This window comes from Rhinoderma darwinii, chromosome 3 (assembly GCF_050947455.1).
Source record: "Rhinoderma darwinii isolate aRhiDar2 chromosome 3, aRhiDar2.hap1, whole genome shotgun sequence".
In the NCBI taxonomy this organism is placed as follows: domain Eukaryota; kingdom Metazoa; phylum Chordata; class Amphibia; order Anura; family Rhinodermatidae; genus Rhinoderma; species Rhinoderma darwinii.
The window spans coordinates 310,958,806-310,975,418 of NC_134689.1; the positions used below are offsets into that span (position 1 = coordinate 310,958,806).

General features: G+C 39.8%; 1 protein-coding gene across 3 annotated transcripts in view; it reads left to right on the plus strand.

The window, feature by feature from the left end:
- Window positions 1–14,648, plus strand: part of SV2B (synaptic vesicle glycoprotein 2B) — a 120,142-nt gene extending 105,494 nt beyond the window's left edge. For all 3 annotated transcript variants that reach the window (XM_075858216.1, XM_075858215.1, XM_075858214.1), the window contains 6 exons: window positions 6,172–6,260; window positions 6,357–6,521; window positions 8,903–9,036; window positions 10,246–10,446; window positions 11,132–11,291; window positions 11,509–14,648. In XM_075858216.1, coding sequence (XP_075714331.1) covers window positions 6,172–6,260; window positions 6,357–6,521; window positions 8,903–9,036; window positions 10,246–10,446; window positions 11,132–11,291; window positions 11,509–11,692 — 933 coding nt within the window. In that variant the 3' untranslated portion in view covers window positions 11,693–14,648. The remainder of the gene's footprint in view (window positions 1–6,171; window positions 6,261–6,356; window positions 6,522–8,902; window positions 9,037–10,245; window positions 10,447–11,131; window positions 11,292–11,508) is intronic.
- The last annotated feature ends 1,965 nt before the right edge of the window (window positions 14,649–16,613 follow it).

The following is a 16,613-nucleotide window of genomic DNA, read 5'->3' on the forward strand; positions in this document are numbered from 1 at the left end:
ATTTCCAGCATTTTTTTCATTTAATGTCCATGATTATGGCTAAGGGTATGTTCAAACGGCATATTTTCGGCCGTTTTTCGGGCCGTAAACGACTCAAAAATCGGAAGCAGAATGCCTCCAAACATCTGCCCATTGATTTCAATGGGAAAAACGGCGTTCTTTTCCGACGGTGCGTTCTTTTACACGGCCGTTTTGAAAAACAAGCGTGTAATAAAACACCCGTGAAAAAGAAGTCCATGTCACTTCTTGAGCCATTTTTGGAGCCGTTTTTATTGACTCCATAGAAAATCAGCTCCAAAAACGGCTGTAAAAAACGCTAGTTGCGAAAAAAAACGGCAGTTAATGAAAACCCAAAATTTAGTCTCTCAGAAAATTATGATATTAAATAAGCTCAATTTCAAAAACTATTTTTAATACCGAAATGTAGGCCTACTGAAAAGTATGTACAGTATATGCACTCAATACTTGGTCGGGGCTCCTTTTGCATGAATTACTGCATCAATGCGGCATGGCACAGAGGCGATCATCCTGTGGCACTGCTGACGTGTTATGGAATCCCATGTTGCTTTCATAGCGGCCTTCAGCTTGTCTGCATTGTTGGGTCTGGTGTCTCTCATCTTCCTCTTGACAATACCCCATAGATTCTCTATGGGGTCTAGGTCAGGTGCGTTTGCTGGCCAATCAAGCACAGTGATACTGTGGTTATTAAACCAGGTATTGGTACTTTTGGCAGCGTGGGCAGGTGCCAAGTCCTGCTGGAAAATGAAATCAGCATCTCCATAAAGCTTGTCAGCAGAGGGAAGCATGAAGTGCTCTAAAATTTCCTGGTAGACGGCTGCGTTGACTCTGGACTTGATATAACACAGTGGACCAACACCAGCAGATGACGTGGCTCCCCAAACCATAACTGACTGTGGAAACTTCACACTGGACCGCAAATAACTTGTATTGATTGCCCCTCCACTCTTCCTCCAGACTCTGGGACTTTAATTTCCAAATGAAATGCAAAATTTACTTTCATCTGAAAACATGACTTTGGATCACTGAGCAACGGACCAGTCCTTTTTCTCCTTAGCCCAGGTAAGAGGCTTCTGACGTTGTCTCTGGGTTATGAGTGGCTTGACACAAGGAATGCGACAGTTGTAGCCCATGTCCTGGATACGTCTGTGTGTGGTGGCTCTTGAAGCACTGACTCCAGCCGCAGTCCACTGCTTGTGTATCTCTGCCAGATTCTTGAATGGCCCTTTCTTGATAATCCTTTCAAGGCTGCGGTTATCCCTGTTGCTTGTGCACCTTTTTCTACCACACTTTTTCCTTCCTCTCAACCTTCCATTAATATGCTTGGATGCAGCACTCTGTGAACAGACAGCTTCTTTAGCAATGACTGTCTTCTGGAGAACTGTCAAGTTAGCAGTCTTCCCCCGTGATTGTGTAGCCTACTGAACCAGACTGTTGGACCATTTAACCCGTTAGTGACCGCCAATACGCCTTTTAACGGCGGCCACTAACGGGCTTTATTCTGATGCATATGCCTTTTTACGGCACTGCATCAGGATAAAGTAATCAGAGCAGGGAGCGTCAAATCTCACTGCTCTCAGCTGCTAGAGGCAGCTGAGGGCTGGGGGCGTCCCTGCTCTGCCGGGTGAGATCGATATTAGTATCGATCTCACCTGTTTAACCCTTCAGATGCGGTGCGCAATAGCGTTCACCGCATCTGAGTGGTTTTGGAGAGAGGGAGGGAGCTCCCTCTCTCTCCCACCGACACCCGACGATACGATCGCCGAGTGTCTGTGTCTCTAATGGCAGCCGGGGGCCTAATAAAGGCCCCCAGGTCTGCCTGGAGCTAATGCCTGCTAGATCATGCCGGAGTCATGACCTAGCAGATGCCTGTCCGTTTTAAACGGACAGGCAGTAATACACTGCAATACAAAAGTATTGCAGTGTATTATAATAGCGATCGGAGAATCGCATATTATAGTCCCCTAGTAGGACTAGTAAAAAAGTGAACAAAAAAGTTTAATAAAGTTAATTAAAAAAAAAATATGAAAAAAAATGAAAAACCCAGCTTTTCCCCTTACAAAAGGCTTTACTATTAAAAAAACAAAATAAAGTAAAAAAGTTACGCATATTTGGTATCGCCGCGTCCGTAACGACCCCGACTATAAATCTATTACATTATTTAACCCGCACGGTGAACGCCGTAAAAAATGTAATAAAAAAATACGGAAAAATTGCTGTTTTCTGTGAATCCTGACTTAAAAAAAATTTGATAAAAAGTGATCAAAAAGTCGCATATACTCAAAAATGGTACCAATAAAAACGACAAGTCGTCCCGCAAAAAAAAAGCCCTCATACGACCGCATCAGCGAAAAAATAAAAACGTTACGGCTCTTCAAATATGGAGATAATTTTGAAAAAAAAGCGTTTTTACTGTGTAAAAGTAGTAAAACAAACAAAAACTATACAAATTTGGTATCGTTCCAATCGTAACAACCCGCTGAATAAAGTTATTGTGTTATTTATACCACACGGTAAACGCTGTTGATTTAAGACGCGAAAAAGAGTGGCGAAATTTCAGGTTTTTTTCTATTCCCCCCCAAAAAAAAGTTAATAAAAGTTAATCAATAAATAATATGTCCCCCAAAATGGTGCTATTAAAAAGTACAACTTGTCCCGCAAAAAACAGGACCTTATACGGCTATGTCGACGCAAACATAAAAAGGTTATAGCTCTTGGAATGCGACGATGGAAAAACGTAAAAAATGGCTTGGTCATTAAGGTCTAAAATAGGCTGGTCATTAAGGGGTTAAAGGCTTAGGAAACCTTTGCAGGTATTTTGTGTTGATTAGCTGATTAGAGTGTGACACCATGAGTCTACAATCTTGAACGTTTATCCAATATTCTAATTTTCTGAGAGACTAAATTTGGGGTTTTCATTAACTGTTAGCCATAACCTTCAAAATTAAAAGAAAAAAATGCTGGAAATAGATCACTCTTTGTGTAATGAATCTATATAATATGAGTTTCACTTTTTGAATTGAAATACTGAAATAAATAAATTTTTTGATGATATTCTAATTCATTGTCTTAGACTATAAAAGGCTTAAATTGATACTGTAAGTCAGACTTTTTTTTATAGAAAAATGGTGTAATTTGTACATAAGATGCTCAAAATTTACAAAAACGTTGTACAGATGTAATACTCTTACAATATATGATGGATCCGACCTGGCATATGCTGGCCGGCAGATTTTGGTATAGATAATGATGCACACTATATATATATATATATATATATATATATATATATATATATATATATATATATATATATATGTATATACACACATATACATTCGGTGTATGCTTTCAACAAATGTGACTTCTCCTCCAATTTGAAGACTATTGGATATTAGGATAACATGCAAGAAATAGTGGCCAGATGCTTTATAAATACTGTCCACTTGCAAAATTTTTAACTTTATATGTATTCCACAAAGCTCTGTGTCTGTTTTTGTAAATGTGCCTCATCGTATCTAAGATATCAAAGTAATCCTTGGCAGATTTGGTTTTGAATAATAAATGTAATATACAGTAGATGCTGTTATAAATAATAGTTTATTGGTTGAAAGGAATGGATCTCCAAATTTAACTAGACCACAGTTACAGCCTGCTTCATTTCAAGATTAAGATGTTATCTGGATTCCTTTTTTTTATTTTTTTACCTTGAGTGGCCATTTTACTAGAAATAAAACACATTTATAATTGACCTTTATTAATATTTATGACCATTTTATTATTTCTGCTATCACCGATAAGCTGGCTGTGGCCCCCTCTCCCAGTACATTATTGTATAGAGTGGACTGCCGTACAACGGTAATGTGGTGCGGACATCAATCTTGGAAAATACAGAATAAAAAGTTTGATTTCAACGGCTGAATTGCACTAACTATATTTTTCAGAACATCTGAGATTGGATAATGGAATCAACAGCATTGTAAAATAGTATGCTCAGGATGGTGCTGATCTGCATCATTGTCTTTGAGTCATGAGGCGAAACATGAAGCTCCTGGGACCCAGTGCCAAGCAAAATCTGTAACTGGGCTCCCCACTTACCTTGGGCCATTTATAATACAGATGTAGCCAAGTTTATCTTGACTCTGATAACTTGCTGCAGCGTGATCTCACACAACAAAGGCCATTGAAAAAGTCAAGTTAAAGTTTCTTGACATTGTATTTAAGGCTTTGAAAGTCAAGATAAAGATGGGTACATCTGTACTTGAGCATTTATATGTGACAGAAAAGCCCTTGCCCCCCCCCCACAGGACAGAGGTGTGACTGTGAACTCTATACCTCTTATATCCCTGCTTCCAACAAAGTATAAATTCAATCTAGATGGTAGGCAAGTGCTTATCTTATGCCTTCCAAGGGAGCACAACTTCCTCCTTATTTCTTTTCTTCACTCTCTTTCTGTAACAATTATTGCATGAAGGTGCAGAGTATCAGATTAATCTACAATACTTCCCCTGCAGCCTTCGTGTTACTATTAAACATGCTAAAGATGGTGGAGAGTCACAATCTTTTTTTTTTTTTTTTTTTTTTTTTTTTTTACACGTACTCTTGTCCTCCATTACATTAAAGAAATGGCTGCAGGATAAAGCACATGATTAGATTTATATTATGTTCCCTTATGCAGTCAGTAAATTGGAAACTTAAAATTAACACTAAGTTTTCAAACAACTGATGCTAATAATAAACCTGATATATATTAACTCTGTAATTTACTTTACAGTTAAAATGTAGTTGTTTTATCCATGAAAATGCTGTGTGAAGTTACTGCCACTAGGTGTCTTTGTTCCTGTAATCTGCTGTTCACCCCCTCTTGTCAAGCAAAATTAGTCTCTGGTTACAGAGCAGAGGAGATGGACCGCAGGAAGTGTGTGTGTGTGGGGGGGTCTCTTCACTGCCTGCCCATAGAAGTCTATGGAGAGTGGAGAGGAGCTGGAGGAGGGACTAAGGAGAGAGAGGGAGACACACACACAAGCACACACGCACACAAACACACACACGCACACACACACACACAAAAGTCTATATAGAAGGGAGCAGGAGCAGGGAGATAAGACAGACATGATGCCCATACACGTCTAAGGAGAGGGGAGGGGGAGCTTGAGAGAGAGAGAGAGAGAGAGAGAGAGACAAACGCGACCCATAGAAGTCTATGGAGCAGGGAGGGGGAGCAGAAGGAGGGAGCAGAATCAGAGTGAGTAAGACACAGACACACTGCCCATACAAGTTTATGGAAAAGGGATGGGGAGCAGGAGGAGGGAGAGACACAGACATACTGCCCATAGAATTCTAATGACAGTGAAGGGGCAGCAGGAGGAGGGAGCAAAGAGACAAACAAACATGCTGCCCATAGAAATCTAACAATGGGAGCAGGAGCAGAGAGGATACAGTCTGTCGGTTAGAGTTATATGTCACCCCAGTGCTGGATTCACAACCACACTGCTCATTACTGATGTATAATCTCCTCTATGCTGCTGCAGCTTTTATATATGTGATAGCTAGAGAAAGTAGAGAAGGATTCTCCTCCTCTATGTGTGCAGTGTATAGAATACATGATAGCATTTAGGCTCCGCCCATTACCTCAGAGAAAACCAAGAATTAGATATGGAGCCTGCAGAGGAGAAAACTGCTAAAAAATGCAGAACACAAGTCATATAATGACCAGAAATAAAGTTATTACTCATGTACACACATTTGACAGCTTATTCTGAAAATCTCCTGAAAAGTTAGGTGCGGATGTAGCCATCTTTAACTTACTGCAGCGTGATACCACACAACATAAGCCATTGAAAAGTCATTGAAAAAGTCAAGATAAGGGATCTAGCCATTGTTTATTTAGTGAGTTAAAAGTCAAGATAAAGACGGCTACATCTGTATATTTTAAAGTTGAAATTTCTGCCTTGCAAAAGGATACAAGAGATTATGGTGCGATACTAATGTGAGTTTGATATGCTTCTTCTGTTTTTATGCAGATCAAGGTGAACAATTAACATATATACTAATACTATTTACTAACCAAATGGTTATTTGGATATTGGTTGAGGTTCTGCAGTTGGCCTATAAAGTACAATAGGTTTTCATTACTCTGTCTCTTTGTACTAGGTATGGGATAGCATGCTGTTCTGCTTTTCTGGCCAGTACAGGAAGAACACAATAATTCTGGCAGTGGTTTGGTTTACAATGTCCTTAAGGTAACGTTTTGTTTTTTTCATTGTCGCTGAAGCCTTTCCTTATTCCCCTAATTTGCTGAATGTCTGCTCAATCTGTCTATTTAACATCTCCTGCAGCTATTACGGTCTTACGGTCTGGTTCCCTGATACGATCCGCTACTTACAAGAAGAAGAGTATGCGAGAAGAGTGAAAAGATTTGAGGATGAACAGGTCAAGAATTTTGTATTTAATTTTACGCTTGAAAACCAAATACACATCGATGGGACTTACTACAATGATAAGTAAGTTACAGGCTCTTGTCCCTTGATAGATACAGGTCGCTAGAGCTTACAGCTTTACTTTATACAAAAAGATGCAATGCATGAAATATACAGAAGAGCTGAATCTGCCATTACTGATTCTTTTGTGCACTGTCATAGATTATTATGTAAAGATGACTTTAATCCTATGGAAAACGACATATGGTATTGTGTTTTCACATTAGGCCAAAGGACAAACTCAGTTGCTGCTTTGACGCTTTAGATGTACCATATCTGTACACTACATAACACATACACAGGCATATTTAGGTTGACGGTATTGGCTTTCATGTATCGTCTTTCAACTTGTGCTGAACATATTGCTTAGGAAGACATAGAAAGCAGAGGCCCACATGCAAGAACCGATTAGGGGCTCCTAATCCTCAAATATCTCAGCATAGAGCGTCCCCCTTATCTCTCCAACCATCCTCCAGTAATTGTGAGCTATGAAATTCATTGGCTTAGTCCCTTATATGCAATCTAAGGGCACATTCAGACGTGGCGGAATTGCTGTTGAATTCCGCTGAGGACAGTCCGCAGTGGAATTCTGCAGCAGCCGTTTTTTTCATTTCTTTCTATACATTTTTAGGAAACTTAATTCAGGCGTTACAGAAAATAACTTTGCGGAAATTAGGCTGCGGTGCAGAATTTTCCCTCCGCAGCATGCACATGATTTTGCGGAGAGGTAGCGGAATTTTACTGCAGATTTCAGCCTTTGCAATGCAAAAACTGAAATCTGTGGCAAGTCCGCTGTGATATCTGCAACGTCTGAATTACCTGTCAAATATGCAATTGTTGGTGCAGATTCGTTGTGTAATTGCCCCGGATCTGCACCAACATTTGCAGCGGAAAAATTCTGCCACGTCTGAACATGGCCTTATAGACAGTAGGAAGCTGCTTTAAGGCTGGCAGTCTGCCCTTTTACCTACAGGGCCCCTGTGAAACTGCACAGATTGCACATATGGTACGTCCGCCTCTGTATAATACCCTCAATGAGTAATGAGTGGGAACTAACTGCACTCAATAACAGATCTCTCAGACTGCTGGTCTGCTTTTATATTGGTCACTATCTTGATTATGATTTTGCAGATTATGTTATTATTCATCCATTATATGGCCTTTTCCAACATCGTAAGTTAAAGAGGCTCTGTCACCAGATTTTGCAACCCCTATCTCCTATTGCAGCAGATCGGCGCTGCAATGTAGATAAGAGTAACGTTTTTTTTTTTTAAAAACGAGCATTTTTGGCCAAGTTATGACCATTTTTATATTTATGTAAATGAGGCTTTCTAAAGTACAACTGGGCGTGTATTGTGTTCATTACATCGGAGCGTTTTAACTTCTTTTACAAGCTGGGCGTTGTGTATAGAAGTATCATCCACTTCTCTTCACAACGCCCAGCTTCTGGCAGTGCAGACACAGCGTGTTCTCGAGAGATCACGCTGTGACGTCACTCACTTCCTGCCCCAGGTCCTGCATCGTGTCGGACGAGCGAGGACACATCGGCACCAGAGGCTACATTTGATTCTGCAGCAGCATCGGCGTTTACAGGTAAGTCGATGTAGCTACTTACCTGCAAACGCTGATGCTGCTGCAGAATCAACTTTAGCCTCTGGTGCCGATGTGTCCGACACGATGCAGGACCTGGGGCAGGAAGTGAGTGACGTCACAGCGTGATCTCTCGAGAACACGCTGTCTGCACTGCCAGAAGCTGGGTGTTGTTTAGAGAAGTGCATGATGCTTCTATACACAACGCCCAGCTAGTAAAAGAAGTAAAAACGCCCCGATGTAACGAACACAATACACGCCCAGTTGTACTTTAGAAAGCCTCATTTACATAAATATAAAAATGGTCATAACTTGGCCAAAAATGCTCGTTTTTAAAAAACAAAAAACGTTACTCTTATCTCCATTGCAGCGCCGATCTGCTGCAATAGGAGATAGGGGTTGCAGAATCTGGTGACAGAGCCTCTTTAAAATAAACATTATTACTTATAGAATTCTATATTTATATTATAGCGTAAAAACATCAACATGATTTCTTCCTGTCCCATAAAACTGTAAATGAGAGCCTAGCAATTTTTATAGCTTGAACTACGCTGCCATCTAGTGGCACTAGGGCAGAATTTGACGTTATCATACTGATATCATAATTGCAATGAAAAAACCCCCAATAATAATATAATCCCCAAACTTTTAAGCTAAATTAGCATACAAGACATGTAATGTACACAGAAAGGAGATGTATGACATACTTTGAATTCTACAGTTTGGAGTTTAAATATGTAGAAATGTTATTTTCCAGGTTTAGCACAATACTACTTCTCTTTATCAACCCATTTATTATTTGAATTGTTTTTAAGGTTCTATAAGATGAAGTTTAAATATGTCACTTTTGAGGACTGTGTCTTTGATGAATGCTATTTTGAGGATGTTACTTCAAGTGGCACCATCTTTAAAAACTGCACCATAAAATCTTCATATTTCCACAACACAGGTAAGATAAGATATATTTTTTTAGTTAAAAGAGAACTTTGGTAGAGAGACATCACATTCCCTGCTGGATCCCCCGCTGCTCCTCTTCAACTGCCAGGACCCCCTTGATTTTTTTTAAATAAAAATGTCAGTGTGTTTTGTGCAACATTATACTGTATGGGGGCATCTGTGTTGGATTTATACTGTATGGGTGCATCTATGGGGGCTTTATACAATATAAAGGCATTGGTGTGGGGGCAGCTATTTTTCATTGTACTGAATGGGACGCACTATGGAGTATTATACTTTGTGGGGGGCAGTTATAGTGGCATTATGCTGTGTGGGAGGCACTATGGGGTATTATACTTTGTGAGGGGCAGCTATAGTGGCATTATACTGTGTGGGAGGCACTATGGGGTATTATACTTTGTGAGGGGCAGCTACAGTGGCATTATACTGTGTGGGTGTTCTATGGGGGCATTACACTGTGGGGAGGCACCATGGGAGCTTGATTCTGCGTGGGCTGAATCGGTTGTGTAAGGGCGGGAATTTGACGGGGTAAGAGGCGTGGCTTAAAAGGAAAAAAAATTCTCTCCCTCTCTACGATACTTGAAAGTTGGGAGGTATGCTGTCGGGTCCAGTGAAAGCGGGTCTTACATGTCTCTGACATGCAGTATCCACCTGTTATCCATCACATCTAAGTTCAAAACTCACGGACCTGACGGATTCAGGTCTTAGCGAACTATACAGCTGCTCTGCATACAGGATACAGAGTGGCTGTATCTCAAAAAGTAAAAATAATTTTTATTAAAAACTAATTTGAAAGTTGCACAAAACACACTGACTGACATTGGGTTGTCAGGAGCATCGTTGTACAAGGAATAAGCCAAACGGACCTCCGTCCCTTTGTTCTTGCCATCGGCGGTGGTACCAGAGGTTGGACCCCCACCGATCATAATGTTATGACATCTCCTAGTGATATGCCATTACATTATTGAATGGGAACAGCGAATTGAAGAAATCTAAGGAAACACTTGGATGGATTCTGCCTTTGTAATCTCACTGGCAAACTAGCAGATCACATCACTGTTTCCATGCCAGATTATCAGAGATTCAGAGCTAAAGAGGAATTGTACTGTACATATGCTGACTAAATATTTGAGAGTCATGTAATGATTATCTATGGATAGCTGATCTGCTGCTTACCCCTTTCTATACGCTTGTTGTGCAGATCTCCATGAGCACAGATTCATTGACTGCACATTAATAAACAGCACATTCTCTAATCATAAAGAGGACTGTGATATTGACTTTGAAGAAGATAATGATTTCCTGATTTACCTGGTCAGTTTTCTTGGAAGTTTGTCTGTATTACCTGGAAATATTATCTCAGCGCTACTTATGGACAAAATTGGAAGGATACGAATGATAGGTGAGTGTCCAAAATTCTATACACTTTTATGTTAGATTACTTGTAGATTACTCATGATCACACGGATAGTGTACACTAATATGGACAAATATTATCATTTATCTTGAAGGTCCTGCCACTGAGATATCAGTTTTAGGTCTAGCACTAATAGCATTTCTTAGGGTGAAGCTAGGCTTAGATTTTCTTTGTTGCTCCTACAATATATAACTTTACAAGCTTTTTTCCCACGTGCTCAGGCACAAGAGCCATGCAGAATTGACCACAGATTACCATAAACGTTGGCCATTAATATGGCCATAAACCTGCACTATTGTTTGCACTATTCAAATCTAATTTTGTCTTTCCGTCAGAGGTATATGTCTGGAGTATTTCCTGATGTATTCCTCCTCCAGAAGGCTGCAACGTATACCATACATCGGTAGTAAGCTCCCATCATACAAAAAATGTATTGTATCCCTCTGTATAGGGAAGTGCAGCTGACTACACTTCCTATACAGTGAAAAAATATATGCTGGTGATGCATACCAGCCTGGCGTATGCCAAAAGCACACTGTATTACCTTACACTGTGTGCATGGGACCCTATAGATATGATGGCAGATGGGCAATCAAAAAAGTTTGGTGACGTTTTATACCATGTCAATTCTTCGCATTTGTATAACTTTCCACCTTATATTTTCTTACAGCTGGGTCCATGCTGATCTCTGCGGTTTGTTGTTTCTTCCTCTTCTTTGGTAACAGTGAATCTGCAATGATTGGCTGGCAGTGCCTATTCTGTGGTACCAGTATAGCTGCATGGAATGCCCTGGATGTTATTACTGTGGAGCTTTACCCTACAAATAAAAGGTACTATAATCTGTTTTCTATGTTCATGTGTGTGGGCTGAACTGATGTTTTACACACAGAACATACTTGTTTTCTGCAATCTGGCACTAGAAATCATAAAGTTACCTGCACTTATATATTGGAACAAGGGGACACATCAAAGGGGAACTTGTAGCCAATTCACATTTTGATACTGTTTGCATCTGAACAATTAAAACCTCTAATTTCTCTTCAACAGGGCAACTGCATTTGGGATCCTGAATGGTCTGTGCAAGTTGGCTGCCATTTTTGGAAACTCCATTTTTGCATCTTTTGTTGGCATAACAGAGGTGGTTCCAATTCTCATTGCATCCACTGCCCTCGTTGGTGGAGGCCTTATATCTCTCCGGCTACCTGAGACCCGAGAACTTGTCCTCATGTGAATACTTACATAGTCATATACTACGAGACCCCCTAATGAAAGACCCAGAGTGTTTGAAGATATTCTGTTGATGCAGGACTTCTCTAAGACTTGTGTTGATCTGATTTCAATGATTCACTGAGAATACACCCCATCACAGTCTTCACAGCTCAAGCAACTTTCAAAGTAAAAAAAGTTCGCTCAATCACTTCTCTATTATCTATAATCTAAACTTATGTATCATATGAGTGTTGCATTTAAGAATTTTGTCCCAGTGTACAGTCATCTATAGTGGGATTGGAAGCTCTTGGAGGTTACAAGTGTAAAAACTATACACTAAGATCCCTTTAGTAAGACTATAGCATATAGTTCATTCTTCATATCACAGTACTATAAATCGCTGATACATACTGATCATGTGCATAAGCTCCTCTAGATACAAACGCTCATGATAGGAAATATGTGAATGTTGCTACAAACCACCCTCTCCTATTAATTATACTTGTTTCCATTTCTCTCATATGACAATACTGACTAAGGTCAAAATCATAGAATGATGAGAAATGTAATCACTGTGAACAACTCGGTCAAGTATCTGTATTTTCTGCCTGACATGTAAGAAATGGGGTGCAGAAAGAAGGAATCTCTGTGCACCAGTCAAACTGAACTGCAGTACTGCACACGTCCATAATAAACCACTGATCCCTGTAGAGCTCTATTATAGCTATGGCGGGTTTCTTATAGTTTTCCTACATTTGTTCCAATCGGCTTGGAATCTGCTGCTTATGATTCTTAGGTTTGACACTTTGTTTGGAAAGAGGTTGTCTATGCAGTACAAAGTTGGTAATAGAAAGCAAAATGAATCTTGAAGGAAAGCCTATCTGCAATCCTGCATTATACACTCCTAAACATTGAAATTGCATCACCAAAAAGGAAACGTTTTGGAATTGTGGAAATCACAGGATTGATAGCCATGTTAATGATATACAAATGATAAAAAATGGATACAAAAGATTCCAAACATCTTGATTTATTCAGTATCGAGTATGAGCGTCACGTGCAGAAATACACACGCCGTTACACACCTTGGCATGCTATCAATGAGGTTATTAATAGTTGTCTGAGGAATGTTATGCCACACTGAATTCACTTGGGCACACAAATCTTCAAGATTGGCTGCCAGCAGCTCCCTTTGCAATTGCCAACCAATGACAGCCCAGATGTGCTTGATGGGAGACAAGTCCGGAGAAGCTGCAGGCCATGGTAGCATGTTTAGGCCATGTAGGCTGCTTACAGTAGCATGAGCAACATGCGGCCTGGTGTCGTCCTGTTGAAAAACAGCTTCTGGGATACTTTGGAGAAATGGCTGTACCACTTGTTCCACGACCAAATCAATGTAACACTGAGCTGTTAAGTGTACCTGAAATGAAGACTAGAGGGGCCCGGCTACCGTACATTATGCCACTCCACACCATAATCCCAAAAGTAGGACCAGTGTGATGTTCCATTGCGAATGCCTCTTCATGGCGTTGCCCACGTGGTCTCCAGACCAATATCTGGCTATCATTGTATCCGAGAAAAAAGCAGGACTCATCGCTGAAGAGGATAGACCTCCATTCCAGCCACCATTGCTGTCTTGTTGTGCACCATGATGGCCTTTGAGAGCAGTGGCGTGTGGTAAATGGAAGCCACTTCAAACGCTTTCTGATGATTTGTGTCGACACTGGTTGCCGCCCTGGGCTTGGGATGTGATGTCCAATTTAACTTGCAGTACTGAATGAATCACTGTGCGCCATTCTTCCAATCAGATGATCCGTCTGTGCAGAGGTTTGCCTCTGCACACCTTTTGCTGTCATTCGTGTTGGTTGTTGTTCTCCCAACTTTCGGGACACGCAATGTTGAACAGTGCTCACATCTCGGCCTAGGCGCGTAGTGATCTGCTGGAGTAATAAACCAAGGTCTCTCAGTTCAAGGATTCTGTCCCTCTCACTTCGTGACATGTTGCAATAACTGGCACATTGACGAACAGGAGGTATCGCACGATCATCCCACACCACTTGATCCGATTTTTGAGGTTTCATGTGGCTGAAAAACTTTGCTTTCAATCTGGCTTTTATCCCACTTATACATGCCACAAATTGGAGCTAGGTGTTCGAAAATGTTATCATTTGCAGATCTTAGCGACATCTGCTACTTCCACGATTTACATAACTACAGCTTATCCTTCTTGGTGTTGCAATTTCAGAGTAGTGTATGTTGAATCTAATTATTTAGATAATAATTTAGTCTAATCTGAAGGAAATCTATCATATGCAATATATGTATATACTGTAAGTTAAATATAATATCTCTTCCTAAAATATCTTAATACTTCAATTACATTTTTTTTTGTTTTAAATTCTTTTTTAAACCTACACTGCACTACATTGGAAGTTTCCCAACCTCATAAATTTCCATCTACACTTGTTAATTCGATTATTTTCTTAATCACATTTCATGAATGCCATATTTATAAATCTAGGGGGCACCAGATCTATATGTAAACAAAACTAGTCAATATCCCTGCCATACAGTTGCTGTAAAATAATTGAGTTACATGCAGACAATTAGTAACAGCAGTAGAAGAGGAGGAGGGCAGGGTAGGCTATGATCTATGAGCGCCGCTTCAAATATTTGCATATAACTTCTGTTTTTTTTTAAAATTAGTTATATATCCGTGCGGTATCACTTTATTTCACATTTTATGTCACATGGCCCCATTTCTTAGTTGGAAAATGCTGAATGATTATATGTTGGTATCAGGACAAAAAGAAAAAAAACCTATTAATAGCACAAACAGATAAGCACAATCCAATAATTTTTCAGCACTGCCAATTAATGTCTGTTTTCTCACTGCCAAGGACCAAATGTTAGTGGCATTAAAATGCTGGAATAGGAGGCGTTCTTTTTCTTTCCCAATTATTAAACTTGGTTGTGTGCATTTCCAGCTGTACGAGTTGATCATTTACATTAATGTCCTATGTATCATTCTGGTAATTAGAAAATTTACCAAAGCTAAAAATTAAAAAGGTAAATGATGATGTTATCTACACGAACTAGATAATAATAGGGTGCAAAATACTTTTTCCAAAATGTCTTGTTAAATCTGTGCTCAGAGCAATATTGGCAATTTATGGAAAAATAGGGTAAAACTTTCCATTATACATTCTTTAGGCTGGGTTCACATGGTGCAGATTTGCTAGAGGTTTTGCTTTCATTTTCAAATTCAAAACCAGTATTGGATCCAGGAGAACAGACCTATAAGGCCTTTCTTTATATATTTCTTCTGTTTAGGTACCAAGTTCCTGGATTCAGCTTAAAATATACGAGCAAAACATGCAGCAAATCTAGACTGTGGGAACCCAGCCTAAGGGCACATTCACACGTGGCGGAATTGCTGTTGAATTCCGCTGCGGACAGTCCGCAGTGGAATTCTGCAGCAGCCGTTTTTTACATTTGTTTCTATAAATTTTTAAGAAAGTTAGTTCAGATGTTCTGGAAAATAACTTAGCGGAAATTGGGCTGCGGTGCAGAATTCCCCTCCGCTCATGACGTTGCGGAGAAGAAGCGGAATTTCACTGCGGATTCCATCCTTTGCAATGCAAAAACTGAAATCTGTTGTAAGTCCACTGTGATATCTGCAACGTCTGAATTACCTGTCAAATATGCAAATGTTGGTGCAGATTCGTTGGGTAATTGCCCCAAATCTGCCCCACGTCTGAACGTGCCAATAGGCTCCACTCCTACTCTAGACCAAATTCACATTGCCGTTTTTAATGCATTTTTTTTTTAGCCAAAACAAGGATTAGATACAAAACAAGTTTAGAGGTAAACGGCTCTTTTAACACTGGCGCTCATCTCTGTAAAAAAATGAAACAAGTTTAAACCTGGCAGAAAGATTTGTTGGAATCTTTTTGTGGTTCAGTTAAGAACAGAAGTCATAATGGTAGTATGAACAGAGCCTTAGTGTTTCCTTAATTTTTTTCCCTTTAGGATCCATTCCACAACTTGACTAGAAAACACATAAAAACTGCACTAAACTGCCCTGTGTGAATCCGGTTTTAGGTTGGTTGCACATGAATTTAATAAAGCTGCATTATAGCGTACACATTAAAGCCACATGTGTGCCTACCATAGACGTAGAGCATGTGACTGCTATGACGCTATGTTGAGAGGGTGGCCATAGCATTTGCTTGAGCTGCCACTAAGGTGTGCCCCCTACATATACAGATCCTATTGAGTTCAATAATAGTTGTATAAATCCATATGCAATGAGCTCTCCTTACTGTTGGCTGCATGCAGCTAGAATTTTATGATGTAACTCCATGACTGTGTGAAAAGAAGCAGGAATTTGGAGATCTTCGTCTTAAAAAAAATAAATATGGTGAATATTTAATAGAAAATAAAATAGTACATTTGACACAACTCTGTTTGGAATGGGTACATTCTCCTTTTCTTATGTGTATCACCCAGTAAGTTGATGTAAGGCAACAGTTGGGTTGTCAATTATCTGATGTGTATGAGCAGCTTTCGCCAGATTCATGCAGGACATTCTTGTGGTTTTGAATAGAATTTAGACTTTGCAGTGATCTGTAACGCTATACAACCACACTACTTGAAGAGTGTACATAGTTTAAACCTTGCAGTCAGCTTGATTGCTTCATGGGCTCGTATAGTTCCTAAACTTGAAAACACTTCATCAAAAATTTTAAAGGGGTTTTCGAGCCACTAATAATTGATGGCCTATCCTCAGGATAGGGCATCAATAGCTGATGGGTCGGGGTCCAACTTTCTACTTGCTCACTGTTCACTGAATGTTCAACACACATTTACCAGTCATTCACAGGTATTGCAGTCTTCTCCCATTCACTTCAATGGGACAAAAGACTGCAATACCTGTGAAC